Raw genomic sequence first — 16,168 nt, 5'->3', positions numbered from 1 at the left:
TGAAATCTTTTTGTTTTTTAAACTAAGGCGAGGGGGATGTGTGGAAAGTAAGAGAGAGGAGTTGGGGGGAAGGGTGGATTGAAAGGATGGTTCATTCCATTAACAAAGGACTGAAAATGAAGGAATTAAGAATCTCACTTGACAAGTTAGTTTTTTTTAATGGGTTGTTTCCACTTAATGGCTATTATAAACAATGCTGCTATAAACATTTGTACACAAATTTTGGGTGAACATACTTTTTCTTTTTTCTAGGATAAACGTCCAGGACATTAGTTGCTGGGTCATAGATAGACAAATTAGTTTATAAAAAGCCAAAATAAACTAAAAGAAAGTAAGAATAGGGGATGTTTTTTAAATTAAAGTTGAAGTAATTGAATAAAAATAAGAATAGCCATGAGTTTTAAAGAACTTTTATACATGTTAACTGATAAGCTCATAACAGTCTGAAGAAGTAGAAACTATTAATTTTACTCTCCCATTTTTTAGATGGGGAACTGAGTCATAAGAAGAGTCATTGATTGTTCTAAGATTGTATTGGTTTGGCCAAAAGATTCATTCATTTTCTTCCAAAAGATGGCTCTAGTGGTTCTTAGTTGTCTTTAACTTCATTTGAAACAATTTTGTTAAAATGTATTGTGACAGCTATCATATCAGCATGCATTTAAAAAAACATCAAAATTGGTGAATTTTGGGGTGGCCATTTTATATTGAAGGTGGAAGGAAAGAAAGCAACATTTTTAGCATACAATGCTTTATTATTTCAAGAAAGGTAAAAAGGCAACTCTTCCAGCCAACTCATTGGAAAAGACCTTGATGCTGGGAAAGATTAAGGGCAGGAGGAGAAGCGGGCAACAGAGGATTAGATAGTTGGATAACATCACTGACTTAAGGACATGAGTTTGAGCAAACTGCGGGAGACAGTGAAGGACAGGGAAGCCTGGTGTGCTTCAGTCCATGGAATTGCAAAGAGTTGGACAGAACTTAGTGATTGAATAACAACAAAAAACATAACTGAAATGCAAAGAGATTTGTGCAGTGTATGAGAAGGTGCTGTGAACATGTCAATAGTGGTCTGCGAAGTTTTGTGCTGGAGATTTCTTGCTGAATGTTGTTCCATAGTCAGGTAGATCAGTTGAAATTGATATCAATCAAATCAATACATTCATTGAGAATAATCAATGTTATACCACATGAGAGATAGCCAATACACTTGATTATGTTAATCACTTTGATGTTTGGGTTCCACATAAGTTAACGGGGGAAAAACTTTCTTCACTGTATTTCCATATGCAATTCTCTACTGAAACATAACAAAAATGTTTCATTGTTTTAAATGACAGTAGAATTTTAAAAAGTATATATATTTATTTTTGACTATGCTGAGTCTTCATTGTGGGACACAGGCTTCTTACTGCCATGGCTTCTCTTGTGGCAGATCATGGGCTCTAGGGCTTCAGTACTTGCAGCATGGGGGCTCAGTAGTTGTGGTACATGGGTTTAGTTGCTCCATGGCATGTGAGATCTTCCCAGACCAGGGATCGAGCCCATTTCCCCTGCATGGGCAAGTGGATTCTTAACCACCAGATGACCAGGGAAGTCTGAAACCACTCCATTTTTCAAACAAATTGTGATAGGCGATGAAAAGTGGATACTGTGTGATAATCAATAATGTGGAATGGAATAGATTTGGGGGCAAGTGAAATGAACTACTATCAATTACAGCAAAGGCCAGTCTTCATCCAAAGAAGGTGAGGACGTGTATATGGTGGGATTGGAAGGGAGTCCTTTATATGAGCTCCTTTTGGAAAACCAAACGATGAATTCCAACAACTACTTCTCCCAACTAGACCAACTGAAAGCAGCATTCCATGAAAAGCATCAGGAATTAGTCAACAGAAAACCCATAATCTTCCATCAGGATAACACAAGACCACATGTTTCTTTGATGACCAGGCAAAAACTATAAGCGCTTGACCAGGAATTTCTGATTCATCTGCTGTATTTGCCAGACATTGAACCTTCAGATGTCCATTTAGTTCAATCTTTACAAAACTTTCTTAATGGAAAATTTTCAATTCCCTGGAAGACTGTAAAAGGCACCTGGAACAGTTCTTTGCCAAAAAAGATAAGTTTTGGGAAGATGGAATTATGAAGTTGCCTGAAAATGGCCGAAGGTAGTGAAACAAACTGTGATTATGATGTTCAATAAAGTTCTTGGTAAAAATATAAAACTGTGTCTTTTAGCTTTACTTTTTAAACCGAATGAACTTTTTGGCCAACCCAATACATCTTGTAAAGGGTATATTTGGGATTTAAACCCAGGAAGTTTGACTCAACTAGTAAATAACACCATGTCTTTAAACCAAAAATAGTAGAAAGAACAAAACAGAACCTATTTTTTAGAATCAGACTAGCTAAGGTAAGCCTGGAATGTAGAATCAGACTAGCCCATGGGGTATATCTAAGGTAAGCCTGGAATGGACCAGAAATGGATATAAAAGTACAACAAAAATAGAACAGCAATTAAAATAATTTTTTAAAACCCCACTGTGTGTGCTTATATGGTAATATACTGAGAGATCTGGGGAAAACAGCCTCTTAAGGAAACATGACCCAAATAAAAGTTGAATTTCTGAAAATGTAGTTTGGGGACTTCCCTGGTGGTCCGGTGGTTAAGAATCCACTTTTTCACTCTCTTTGATTTCTGGTCCGGGAAGTAAGGTCCCACATGCCCAGGAGCAACTGCTGAGCCCTCACTCCACAACTAGAGAGTCTATGTGCTGCAGTAAGAGATCCCACATGACACGATGAAGACCCCTGTGCCACAACTAAGAACAGACACAGGCAAATAAATAATAAATAGATAAAAAATAGACAAATAATAGATTAAAATAGTTTATTAATCATTCTTTTGTCTTCTCGATATTTTGACTAAGAAATCCTTTCTACCTGGATATTTCCCCCAACATTTTGCTTTTCAAATATTTAGATTTAGATCCAGCTGAGCTGGGGTTTGCTGTCTTATTTGCCATGACTTGGCCTTCCACAGGGCATGGTACACGGTAGGCACTCAAATATTTGTTAAAGGAATTCACGAGAGGCCAGAGAAGGCAGTCATTAAATACCTATTCAAAGAGTTTGGGTGAAGCTTAAGATAATGAGTTCCTGGGATGGTGGATATGGGTCTGTATCTCAGCCCACACGTCCCTTGGTGAGAGTGAGTGCAAAGAGACAGCTTTGGCTTCTGGGTACCTGGATCCAGAAGGCTGCCCATCTCATTGGTCAACCCATAGAGACTGGTCTTCAATAGCGCCACTGCGTGGTTTGGAAAGGAACTGCAAAAGTGAGCTGAAAAAGTCCCAGTCTCCATTGGGGGTGGAAGCCTTTCTGCTCAGTCTCCTCCCCTTTGGTTTTTAGGGTCATTAAACAAATCTGGAGAAGGCAATGGCACCCCACTCCAGTACTCTTGCCTGGAAAATCCCATGGATGGAGGAGCCTGGTAGGCTGCAGTCCATGGGGTCACTAAGAGTTGGGCACGATTGAGCGACTTCACTTTCACTTTTCACTTTCATGCTTTGGAGAAGGAAATGGCAACCCACTCCAGTGTTCTTGCCTGGAGAATCCCAGGGACGGGGGAGCCTGGTGGGCTGTTGTTTATGGGGTCGCACAGAGTCGGACACGACTGAAGTGACTTAGCAGCAGCAGCAAACAAATCTAGTGGAGGTGATGGAATTCCAGTAGAGCTATTTCAAATCCTGAAAGATGATGCTGTGAAAGTACTGCACTCAATATGCCAGCATATTTGGAAAACTCAGCAGTGGCCACAGGACTGGAAAAGGTCAGTTTTCTTTCCAATCCCAAAGAAAGGCAATGCCAAAGAATGCTCAAACTACCACACAATTGCACTCATTTCTCACGTTAGTAATGCTCAAAATTCTCCAAGCCAGGCTTCAGAAATACATGAACCGGTTCCGCCCCGCCCCCGCCGGCCGGGGTGCTCTAGGTGCCGCGCGGAGACCCTCTGCACCCCTGCGAACATGGCGCTGCGCGCGGTGCGGAGCGGGCGGGCCGCGGTCGGCAGCCTGCGCGCCATCTCGGCACCCAGCGCGCCCTGCTCGCCGCGGCCCTGGGGACTGCGAGCGGGTGCCGTCCGGGAGCTGCGCACCGGCCCTGCTCTGCGGTCGGTGCGGAAATTCACAGAAAAACACGAATGGGTAACAACAGAAAATGGTGTCGGAACAGTGGGAATCAGCAGTTTTGCACAGGCAGCTTTGGGAGATGTTGTTTACTGTAGTCTGCCTGAAGTTGGGACAAAGTTGAACAAACAAGAGGAGTTTGGTGCTTTGGAAAGTGTGAAAGCTGCTAGTGAACTCTATTCTCCTCTATCAGGAGAAGTAACTGAAATTAATAAAGCTCTAGCAGAAAATCCAGGACTTGTCAACAAGTCTTGTTACGAAGATGGTTGGCTGATCAAGATGACATTTCAGAACTAGATGAACTAATGAGTGAAGAAGCATATGAGAAATACATAAAATCTATTGAGGAGTGAAACTGGAACCCCTAAATAAACTACTTTGAAACAACAACAACGACAAAAAAAAAAAAAAAGAAATACATGAACCATGAACTTCCAGATGTTCAAGCTGGTTTTGGAAAAGGCAGAGCAACCAGAGATCAAATTGCCAACATCTGCTAGATCATCGAAAAAGCAACAGAGTTCCAGAAAAACATCTATTTCTGCTTTATTGACTATGCCAAAGCCTTTGACTATATGGATCACAATAAACTGTGGGAAATTCTGAAAGAGATGGGAATACCAGACCACCTGACCTGCCTATTGAGAAACCTATATGCAGATCAGGAAGCAACAGTTAGGACTAGACATGGAACAACAGACTGGTTCCAAATAGGAAAAGGAGTACATCAAGGCTGTATATTCTCACCCTGCTTATTTAACTTATATGCAGAGTACATCATGAGAAACGCTGGACTGGAAGAAGCGCAAACTGGAATCGAGATTGCCGGGAGAATATCAATAACCTCAGATATGCAGATGACACCACCCTTATGGCAGAAAGTGAAGAGGAACTAAAAAGCCTCTTGATGAAAGTGAAAGAGGAGAGTGAAAAAGTTGGTTTAAAGCTCAACATTCAGAAAACTAAGATCATGGCATCTGGTCCCATCACTTCATGGGAAATAAAGGGGGAAACTGTCAGACCTTATTTTGGGGGGCTCCAAAATCACTGCAGATGGTGACTGCAGCCATGAAATTAAAAGATGCTTACTCCTTGGAAGGAAAGTTATGACCAACCTAGATAGCATATTAAAAAGCAGAGACATTAATTTGTCAACAAAAGTCCGTCTAGTCAAGGCTATGGTTTTTCCAGTGGTCATGTATGGATGTGAGAGTTGGACTGTAAAGAAAGCTGAGCACCGAAGAATTGATGCTTTTGAACTGTGGCTTTGGAGAAGACTCTTGAGAGTTCCTTGGACTGCAAGGAGATCCAACCAGTCCATTCTAAAGGAGATCAGCCCTGGATGTTCATTGGAAGGACTGATGCTAAAGCTGAAACTCCAAATGTCTGGCCACTGCATGCGAGGAGTTGACTCATTGGAAAAGACCCTGATGCTGGGAGGGATTGGGGGCAGGAGGAGAAGGGGACGACAGAGGATGAGATGGCTGGATGGCATTACTGACTCGATGGACATGAGTTTGAGTAAACTCCAGGAGCTGGTGATGAACAGGGAGGCCTGGCGTGCTGCGATTCATGGGGTTGCAAAGAGTTGGATACGACTGAGCAACTGAACTGAACTGAACTGAACTGAGAGATTCTTGGACAATTCAAGAGAAAGGAGGGGAAAATCTGAGCTTGAGAATTAGGAAAGTAGGAAAGTCATTGATTAGAAAATGAAATTAATTTATGGAACATTTTTTCTAGTAATGTAGTAATTGGAATTCTTAGTTTCATGTGTGACTTCTATGAGGGCAGAAATTGCAGCTGCTTCTTTTTGACATCTACAGCTCCTTGGTCTGGCACTTAGGAGGTGTTAAATGAATGTTTGTTAAATAAATGAGAGTAAATAGCGAAGATTTTGCACCTGCTATTCCCTTGGGTTGCAATGTGCTTCCTCTAATATGTTGAGGCTATTCTCTTGTTTCTTTTGGATCTGTGCTTAAATGTTTCCCCTGCCTTCCTTCCTTCTTTCCTTGCATCTTTCCTCCCTTCCTAACTCTTTCCTCTCTCTTTCTGGCTTAATTGAAATACTGTTCACATACCATACAATTCACTCTTGCGATGCAATGGCTTTTATTATATTCACACCATCATGCATCCATCGCCATAACCAACGTAAGAACTTTTCATAATCCCTAAAAATAAGACCCACACTCTATAACTATCACCCTCCACTTTGCCCCCAATCACTCCTAGCCTCTGTTATTGTTTAGTTGCTAAGTCATGTCCGACTCTTTCTGACCCCATGGACTGTAGCCCACCCGGCTCCTCTGTCCATGGGATTTCCCAGGCAAGAATACTGGAATGGGTTGCCATTTCATTTGTCAGGAGATCTTCCCAACCCAGGGATCGAACCTGAGTCTCCTGCATTGACAGGTGCATTCATTACCACTGAACGACCTGGGAAGCCCCACTCCTAGCCTTAGGCAACTGCCGATCTATTTTTGCCTCTATTTTTTCTGGATATTTCTTACATGTGGAGTCATATAATATATGGTCTTTTATATCTGGCTTCTTTCCTTTAGCATAATGTTTTTGAAGTTCACCCATATCATAGCATGTATTAAGATTTCATTCTTTTTATGGCTGTGGCATTTCATTGTTTAAATGTACCCCAGGACAGTTGGCTTAGTTCCACTTTTTGGTTACTATGAATCATGCCGCTATGATCATTCAGTGTGACAGTTTTTATGTGGATGTATCTTTTCATATTTCTTGGAAACTGCTGGGTCACATGGTAATACTATGTTTCACTGACGTAAGAACTGTCAAACCACTTTCCAAAGAAATGTTGCATTTTCAGAAGACCCTTTCCTGACTGTCTTAAAACAGCTGCCCCAAATCATGCACTATCTGCTTACCCTACTTCATTTTCCCTTCATTCCTTGGTGGAATAGTATAGAATAGTGTATATGCTTACTGCTCTGCAACACTACAATATATGGCACATATTCATTTGCTGTCTATGCAAGATAAATCACCCTACTTCTTGGGGCTTAAAACTGACTTGTTACTTTTCACAATTCCACGGGTTTAGGGGGTGACTCCTTTGCTGGTCTTGCCTAGAATCAGTTGGGTTGTTGCCCTGGGGTGACAGTTGAACTGGCCGGACAAGCCAAGAGGATTTTTCTCGCTGGAGGCCATGGGGACTGCCTTCCCCTCCACGCGGCCTGTCATTCTCACCCAGTAAAGTCAGAATCTCTAACCAGGAGACCCGCAGCACGCCAGGAGCACGCGGGTGGAAGCCGCAAAACGCACGGGCGCCCCCGGACTCACGTGGTGGCGCTTCTGCACACCCATTGGTCAAAGCACGTCGCGCCGGCGTTCTAGATTCTGACTGAGAGGAAATCGATTCCACTGGAGGGGAGGAGTAACGAAATCACAATGCAGGGTTTTGTGTAGGAAAGCGGTGAGATTTGGTCCGGATGTTTCAGTCTTGCACAGTAACTAAGAGAATTGGCTGTGTTGCAGGAGGAACATGGCTTTGGATTAGGGCACAGACGCGTTTTGGCTAAATCCTGGGTGAACTACCTTTCCTGTCTGAACTTGTGATTCCTTCCTGTGAAGTAGAAGCAATCCAGTTGTTTTTTTTTTTTAATTCACTTATTTGGGCCCTGCTGGGTCTTCTTTGCTGGGTGTACTTTCTCTAGCTGTGACAAGTGGGGGTTACTCTCTCCTTGTGGAGCAGGGACTCAATAGTTGTGGTCCACGGGCCTAGTAGTTGCCCAGCACGTGGGATCTTCCCAGACCAGGACTTGAACTCGTGTCTCCTGGGTTGGCAGGTGGATTCCTTACCACTTGAGCCATCACAGAAGACCCAGCAATCCAGTCTTATAATCACTCTGATAAGCCTCCTTTTAGTTATCACCAAGAATGCTTTCAAATTGTGGTGCTGGAGAAGACTCTTGCAGGGTGCCTTGGGCTGCAAGAAGATCAAACCAGTCAGTGCTAAAGGAAATCAACCCTGAATATTTATTGAAAGGACTGATGCTGAAGCTGAAACTCTGATACTTTGGCCACCTGATACAAAGAGCTGACTCCTTGGAAAAGACTTTGATGCTGAGAAAGATTGAAGGCAAAAGGAGAAGGGCACAGCAGTCGCTAAGATGGTTAGGTAGTATCACAGACTCAATGGACATGAATTTGAGCAAACTCTGGGGCATAATGGGGAACAGAGAAGCCTGGTGTGCTGCAATCCATGGGGGTCTCAAAGAGTCGGATACGACTTTGCCACTACACAACAAAAACAAGAAAACAGGTTAAAATCAACATTTCTAAGACTCTTTCTCTCCCTGAATATGGGTAATCCATTTAACTAGAGTTTTCAGTTGATCTTGGATGGCCAGTTATAGAAAGATTATAATAACAGTATCAACAGCAAAAATAAAAGCAGCTGCCTCTTATGGAACCCTGCCAGGCTGAATGTGTTACTCTGCAGGTCTCTTGAAACAGCCAGGGAGTCTTTGGGTCACCCCAGAAGCAGAGCCTAAGGATTAGAGGACTTGTAGTTTACCTGGGAGGTGGTTCTAGAAGCCCCTGGAGGAATGTGAGGATAGGAGAGGGAAGGGAAAATGCTTGTATAGGATGTGCTCAGGTGCAGGTACTGCTGTGGGCACCTGGGGCTGAATCTCACTGGGGACCTTTGGGAGTTGGTGCAGAACACACGACTCCAAGTTACACTAACGAGTGTCTTCCTTAAAAAAAAATCTTGTCTTTCCATTTTATTTGATCGTGTAATTCTCTCTCATTCCTGCCTGAGACAAGGTGAGAGAATAGGAATCAGATAACAATTTTAAACAAAAAGTGGATAAGGTTTGTTATTTCTGAGGGTTGTTGAGAGGTTGTGAGAAGGTGGAGTGTGTAAACGCATCTATGCTGCTGCTGCTGCTGCTAAGTGGCTTCAGTCGTGTCCGACTCTGTGCGACCCCATAGACGGCAGCCCACCAGGCTCCCCCGTCCCTGGAATTCTCCAGGCAAGAACACTGGAGTGGGTTGCCATTTCCTTCTCCAATGCATGAAAGTGAAAAGTGAAAGTGAAAGTGAAATCGCTCAGTCATGCCCGACTCTTAGTGACCCCATGGACTGCAGCCTACGGGGCTCCTCCATCCATGGGATTTTCCAGGCAAGAGTACTGAAGTGGGGTGCCATTGCCTTCTCCGAAATGCATCTATAAGGGGGGCTAAAATGCAGGAAGTGCTCCTTACCAAAAAAAAAATTTTTTTTCCTTTTCAGCGAAGCCCACCCAGGCCACATTACTTGCTGGTCACTGCTCCAGACTGGCACTCCAGGGCTCCTTGTCCAACTTGATTGTTCTTCCTTTTCTTTTGTAATACTTGTGATTTTTTGTTTATTTCATATTTTATTTTTAAATACTTTTAAAATTTTATAGTGGAGTACAGTTGATTCACAATGTTGTGTTAGTTTCAGTCTTACAGAAAAGTGATTCAGTTATACATGTACATAAATCTATTCTTTCACAAATTCTTTCCCCAGTTAGGTTGTTACAGAGTTCCCTGTGGTGCACAGTAGGTCTTGTTGGTTCACCATGTTAAATATAGCAGTGTGTAAATAATCACAAATTCCCTAACTATCCCTTCCCCCACCCTTCCATTCTGGTAACCATAAGCTTGCTCTTTAAGACTATGAAGCCTGTTCCTGTCTTTGCTGTGGGGGGCTGTCCTGTGCATCGTAGGATGTTGAGCCCCATCTTTGGCCTCCATTCACTAGATGCCAGGAGCACCCCCACCAATTGTGACAACCACAAATGTCTCCTGACTTTGGTCCATATCAGTGGGGGAGATGAATCGCTTGGAGTTTAGAGCCACTATACTATTCAGCTTATCTTTTGATTATGTTCATTGTTGGCTGTTCCCACATCCTGAAAGTGAAAAGTGAAAGTCGCTCAGTTGTGTCCAACTCTTTGAGACCCCATGGACTGTCCATGGAATTCTCCAGGCCAGAATACTGGAGTGGGTAGCCTTTTCCCTTCTCAAGGGGATCTTCCCGACCCAGGAATTGAACCCAGGTCTCCCGAATTGCAGGTGGATTCTTTACCAACTGAGCTATCAGGGAAGCTCCTACTGGAATGCTAACTCCAAGGGAAAAGGAATTTGCTTCTTCGGGGCATTGACGTAGCTTCAGCTCCTTGGCACGTGGTAGGCATCCAATATTAGTTGAAAGAATGAGTGACATTTGGAGGGTTTTGTGCCTGGGGATGGTGTCAAGGCTTGCCACATATTACTTCATTTCTTTATCACAGCATTCCTTGGAGGGAGGCCTTGTCATTGTCCCCCTTTACACAGAGGAGAAAAACAGGCTTCTAGAAGTTGCATATGGATACCCTATACATACACACCCAATCGTAGAGTCCAGAAGCTTAGCTGACTGCCCCTCAACAATCAGCAATGTTCTCCCTTCTGGCCAAAGAGGACTGAATGAAGCTCAGGTCAGATGCAACTTCTAGCTGGCACATGCAGCAGAGCTGAAAAGGGATGAGCAGCTGGCACAGGGTGGGGTAGAGTGGGGGGCACACCTGAAGGGGCTTTCTCAGGGACCAGAAGGGAGTGGCCTTGAACTTGACTGGGTTCAACCTGTCTCTCTCTGAAGGAAGATTGGTGCCAGACCTATAAGAGATGTAGAATGGGCTGGAAAGCAAAGCCCCAGCAGACTCTGGGGACTGTCGCTGGAGTGTGTACTTGGTGATGGTCCAGCCGGGATGAGCAGCCTGGAGATGCTGCTGCTGCAACCAGGCCCACACGCACGCACGCACACACTTCACTCTCCAGCCCTCCCTCCCCACTTCTACCCCTCCACCCCCTCCAACTCCCCACTTCCCCTCCCCACCCCTCCCTTACTCCAGCCTAGCCCAGCCCAGCCCAGAAAGGGTCCATCTCTGTGATTGGTCGGTGGTTCTCGGTACCAGGAATTGAGACCAGGAAGATGGGAAGGAAGGAAGAGGGTGGGTAGGGTGGGGGGAGGGATGGGACTACTTTTGTATCTACTCCCAGAGCTAGGCGCCTGCTCACCATGGACACTGCTGGGTACAGCAAGTGGGACGGCAGGCTGGAAGAGGTCCCCGGAGGTATGAGCAACGGGGCTGCCTCAGAGGTCCCCTTGGGTCCCTCTCTGGCCAGTGGTTTGGGGTTTGATGGGGAAGGGAGGGGCTTCCCAGGTGGCAGTAGTGGTAAAGAACCCCCCTGCCAATGCAGGAGACATAAGAGACGTGGGTTCATTCCATCCCTAGGGTGGGAAGATCCCCCAGACGAGGGCATGGCAACCCACTCCAGTATTCTTGTCTGGAGAATCCCGTGGACAGAGGAGCCTGACGAGCTACCATCCATAGGGTTGCAAAGAGTCAGACAAGAGTGAAGCGATTTGGCACACACGTATGCACACGTGGGGGAAGGGAGATGCTCAGCCACGAGAGAGCTTTTGTAGTGGGTGCAGGAAAGACACCACCCATCCTAGAGTCAGCTGGACCTGGTTTCAAATTCCAACTCTGCCGCTTAGGGGCTGTGTGACCACAGGCAACTTATTGCACCTCTCTGAATCTCAGTTACCTGGGAGAAACCCAAGTGACTGGGGCTCAGTCCTGGGAGCCCAAGGATCCAGGGAAGAGCTCAGGAGTCCGTCTGTGTTATCCCAGGGCACTTGGGACGCTGGGGACGGAGACCCCTTTTCCTGCTCTTCGCTCTCGTGGTCATCACAGTCCTGTGGGCCCTCATTCTCAGCGTCCTGTTTTCCAAGGGTGAGTGACTGGACGATGGGAGATGGCGTGTGCACCGCCCCCCTCACCCCCACCCCCACCCCCACCCCCACCCTCACCCCGCAGAGAACATAGACGTTTTCTGCGCCCCAGGGCTCACCAGCCAGATCCGGAGCCTCTGCCTGGTCTGAGTGCGAGCACCCACATGTGCGAGTCTGTGCCCCGTGCATGTGCCTGTCCGCCCATGCTGCACGTCCGTCCGCCCCCTGCTGTGCACCCCATGACCCGGGTCCCCGCACTCCCAGGGGCCGAGGGGAGAGTTTTCGAGTCCTCCTCTCTCCGCAGCGTCCACCGAGCGCGGGGCGCTGCTTGACCTCCAAGACGGGCTGAGCGCAAACGGTACGGAGAGAACAGAGGCTCTTGCCAAAGTTCGGGGGCAGAAGGGTCTCGGACCCGGGTGTCGGAGTAGTGGGCGGGAGCGCGGGGATCCCACGGTCCGCGGGGCTGGCCCTGGAGTTGGGTGGGGTCCTGGGAGTCCCCGAGGATGACCTGGCGTGCGTGCGTGCGGGCGTGGAATCGTTCCAGCCTCCAAACAGACGGCGGTGCTGGGTATCTTGGAGGAGGAGGTCCGAGCGTGCAATAGCTGCTGTGAGTGAGATGGTGGTGGTGGGCGGGGGGCGAGGGGGCGGGACTTGTGGCCGGCATTGGAGGAGGCGAGTGGGAGCGGGGGCTCGCGGCGCGTAGGGGCTGGGCGGGCTGACCTCAGGTGTCCCGCTCCCATCACCTCACCCCCTCCCCAGGCCTGAGGACGCAGGCACAGCTGCAGACAGTCAGCAAGGAGCTTACAGAGGCAAGGTCGAAGTTGTTGCAGCAGGAGAGTGCCCTGAAAGAACTGAGCGAGCGCGGTGAGGGCGGGACCATCCCTAACCCCTCACCCCTGCTGTTACCCGAACCTTGATTCACTCTGGACCCTTCTGTGCACCCCCCCACACACACCTAACCTGTGATCTTGACCATTGACCCAAATAGTGTCCCCCATCCTGACCCTGACCTGTGGACTCTAACCTTAACTGCAAGTCCTAACCCTAAGCATAACGGGCGCCCTACCCAGCTCTAACAGTCCTTGACAGTAATGTCATTCGTCACCTTGGCACTGACCACGGACGTGGATGCTGACCTTAACTAATCATGATCTTACCCTTGATCCTGACCCTAGCTATAATCTTCTCCCTCTCAGTGACCCAGAACCTGGCTGAAGCGGGGAGGGACCGTGAGAACATTCGCACTGAGCTCTTCCGGGCACTGGAGCAAGCCCGGCTTGGGAACAGTGAGCAAGCAGGGAGGGCGGCAAGGGGAGAGGATCAGTGGACTCTGCCCGGGGTTCCCTGATCCGCCTGGCCCCGCCCTTTGACCTTGGCCTGGTCTCGGAGGTTCCAATCCTGGGCCCGGGATGGGGGGGTTGTCCAACACCCCCCTCTCCAATCCACTTCGTCTGCTCCACTTGGGAGCAAATCACCTCTTTGACCCTCGCCACCCTGCAGGCTCCTGCAAGGAGTGCCCCGAGTCGTGGCTGCCGTTCCAGGGTTCCTGTTACTTCTTCTCCACGCTGCGGGCCACGTGGGTGGAGGCACAGCAGCACTGCGAGCGCTCTGGCGCGCACCTGGTGATAGTCGGAGGCCTGGAAGAGCAGGTGCGAAGCCCCGGCTGCCTGGGAGCAGGGAGAGCGCTGAGTTTACCCGAGGGGGCGTGGCCCGGGGTCGTAGGGGGCGGGGCGGGACGGATGCCGCCGGCTCAGTTTTCCCCACTGCCTAGGGTTTCCTGAGTCGGAATACGCGTGGCCGCGGTTATTGGCTGGGCCTCAGGGCCGTGCGCAAGGTGCGCAGGATCCAGGGCTACCAGTGGGTGGACGGAGTCGCGCTCAGCTTCAGGTGAGAGAAGGGACCTGGGGAGGCTGACCGTTCGGATCCTAGGGGAAATGCTTCGGCCAGGTCATAGGGTCTCCTTAGGGCTGGGCGGGCCAGACCCCAGGAACTGACTAGGGTTAAATTCTGGGCTGAGAAAGTTATACACCAAGGTGCATACTCAGGTTAATTCTCAGGATGTGAGATCCAAGTACTAAACAGGCTAGAACTCGGAAAGTCCTAGCTTTTCAGCAACACCCCCTCTCCCCTGCCAAACCACTGCAGCCACTGGAATCGGGGGGAGCCCAACGACTCTATGGGGCGCGAGGATTGTATCATGATGCTCCGCACGGGGATGTGGAACGACGCGCCATGTGACAACGAGAACGACAACTGGATCTGTGAGAAGAGGCTCAGCTGCTGACCTTGTCCCTGGCCCAGAGCCGCGCCCACTGGCACTTGTCCCATCGCCTGAGCCGCTCACCTTCCTGGCTCCGCCCACCACCGTAAATCCCTTCCCCACCCAACTCTAGCAAGAACCATGGTGCCACCCACAGTCCAAGCCAGTAACTGCACGGGGAGACTTTCGCTCCAACCTCGCTGCAACCCCTCGCCCATGCACCTCACCAAGTCTGCTCCCGCTCCAAAATCTGAGTTCCTTGGACCCGTGATCTGACCCCCATCTCCCTCCCTAACCAAGGCCCCGCGACTCAGGGATGGAGCTGTTTGATTTACTTGCTTTTTTACCCCAGGTGAGCTGCCTCAAAGATAGGGGATTTTGTGAACCTTCTTGGCAGCCCCAGGGAGCATCAATAAATGAGAAAATGAATCTTGGCTCCTGCCTCTGATCTAAGCTTTATCTCAGAGACTCTGATGTAATTCATGTGAGTGACCCTGACCTCAGGGGCCCGTGTGCATGCATGTGTGTCTGACTCCCACTTCATGAACTGTGGCCCGCCAGGTTCCTGTCATGGGATTTCCCAGGCAATATACTGGAATGGGTTGCCATCTCCTTCTTCAGGAAATCTTCCCGACCCAGGGATTGAACCCACATCTCCTGTGTCTCCTGTATTGGCAGGCGGATTCTTTACCACTAGAGCCACCTGGGAAGCCTCCAGGGCCTGATGATTCCCCTCCCCCCACACCCGAAACCCAGTGTGTAAGCTGCATTGGGCCAGGGGGGTTGTAGAGCCCTGGGGACACAGGAATGAGCCAGACCCTGTCCCTACGCTCTGGGACAATGTGACCAGTGACTGGATTGAGGAATACATGGAGGAGTCTCCTGTGTCCCCAGAAGAGGGACTCTGCTGAGATGCTGCCGTGCTGGCCCAGTTCCCTGAGGACACTGTCACCCTGTTGAGATTATAGGTAGCCTGACACAGGCCCTAACACAGAGATGGGAGAGGGGCAGCTCGGATCTGATGAGCAGACTCCTTCTGTCTCGGGCACCCCAGGTCCTGTGGGGAGTTCAGGAAATATATCCAGAAAAGATGGACTTTGGAAGAACAATGGGATTTCAACTCTGGCAATGGAGCTGGGAAGGGAGGGCTTTGCAGATAGAGGGTGTTGCTGAGCCCATTTCGAGGTTGGGGGAATGTGAGGAGCACACAGCCTGAATTTATCAACTGGGGACTTTCTATCTGAATTTACCCAGCACTCCTGTCCCGGGGACCTGGAGGCTCTCCCAGGTTTTCCAGTGGAGACAAGTCCAACTGTGCAACTGAGGGGAGTGACAGGCTAGCAGCATTTAGTTCAGTGCAAAGCTGAGTCCAGAACTAAGCTGCCCAGCCCTGAGAGCATCCACTGAACAGGAAGAGGAGGGATGAGCACCGAAACTCCCTGACCAGGGGGATCTTTCATTGTTGTAACCAGGAACCCCTCAACCTGTCTCTGAATCCTCCAAACTGCAGCCCAGAGCAAGGCACTGACCTTGCCCAGGAGCTGTCTGAACTTCTGGACAGATATCGTACCTAGCGGACTGTTGGTCAGACTGATGGATTTCCGGATAGTCAGCTAGGGAGAGTGTATGAGCGTCCTACTGCTGCTGTAACAAATGTCCACCAGCTTGGTGGCTTGAAACAATATACAGCTATTTTACACTTGTGGAGGTCAAAATTAGTTTCACTGGGATGAAATCAAGGTCACCAGGATCAGGGTCCCTCCAGAAACTCCATATGACCCAGCAATTTCACTTCTGGGTAGATATTCAAAGGAATTGAAAGTGGGTTCTTTAAAAAAATTTTGGCTGGACTAGGTCTTCGTTGCTGCACACAGGCTTTCTCTAGTTACAGTGCACAGGCTTCTTATTGGGGTGGCTTCTCTTGTTG

General features: G+C 48.2%; 1 protein-coding gene and 1 pseudogene across 1 annotated transcript; both read left to right on the top strand.

Annotated features, from left to right (window-relative positions):
- Window positions 1-3,971: 3,971 nt before the first annotated feature.
- On the top strand, window positions 3,972-4,589 carry LOC147368659 (glycine cleavage system H protein, mitochondrial pseudogene; annotated as a pseudogene).
- Window positions 4,590-11,176: 6,587 nt separating this feature from the next.
- CLEC4G (C-type lectin domain family 4 member G) lies at window positions 11,177-14,675 on the top strand. Its single transcript, XM_086413601.1, has 9 exons — window positions 11,177-11,316; window positions 11,881-11,982; window positions 12,286-12,339; window positions 12,526-12,588; window positions 12,741-12,845; window positions 13,178-13,267; window positions 13,482-13,630; window positions 13,753-13,868; window positions 14,127-14,675. Exons 1-9 carry the CDS (start codon window positions 11,262-11,264, stop codon window positions 14,263-14,265), a joined length of 873 nt encoding a protein of 290 aa, XP_086269727.1. The 5' UTR covers window positions 11,177-11,261; the 3' UTR covers window positions 14,266-14,675.
- Window positions 14,676-16,168: the final 1,493 nt, after the last annotated feature.

The sequence above is a fragment of the Bos grunniens genome, chromosome 7 (assembly GCF_055505025.1).
Source record: "Bos grunniens cultivar Pamir isolate PY7600 chromosome 7, Bosgru_T2T1.0, whole genome shotgun sequence".
Taxonomy (NCBI): Eukaryota; Metazoa; Chordata; class Mammalia; order Artiodactyla; family Bovidae; genus Bos; species Bos grunniens.
The sequence above is the reverse complement of the archived record's forward strand: the minus strand, read 5'-3'. Positions and strand labels throughout refer to the sequence as shown.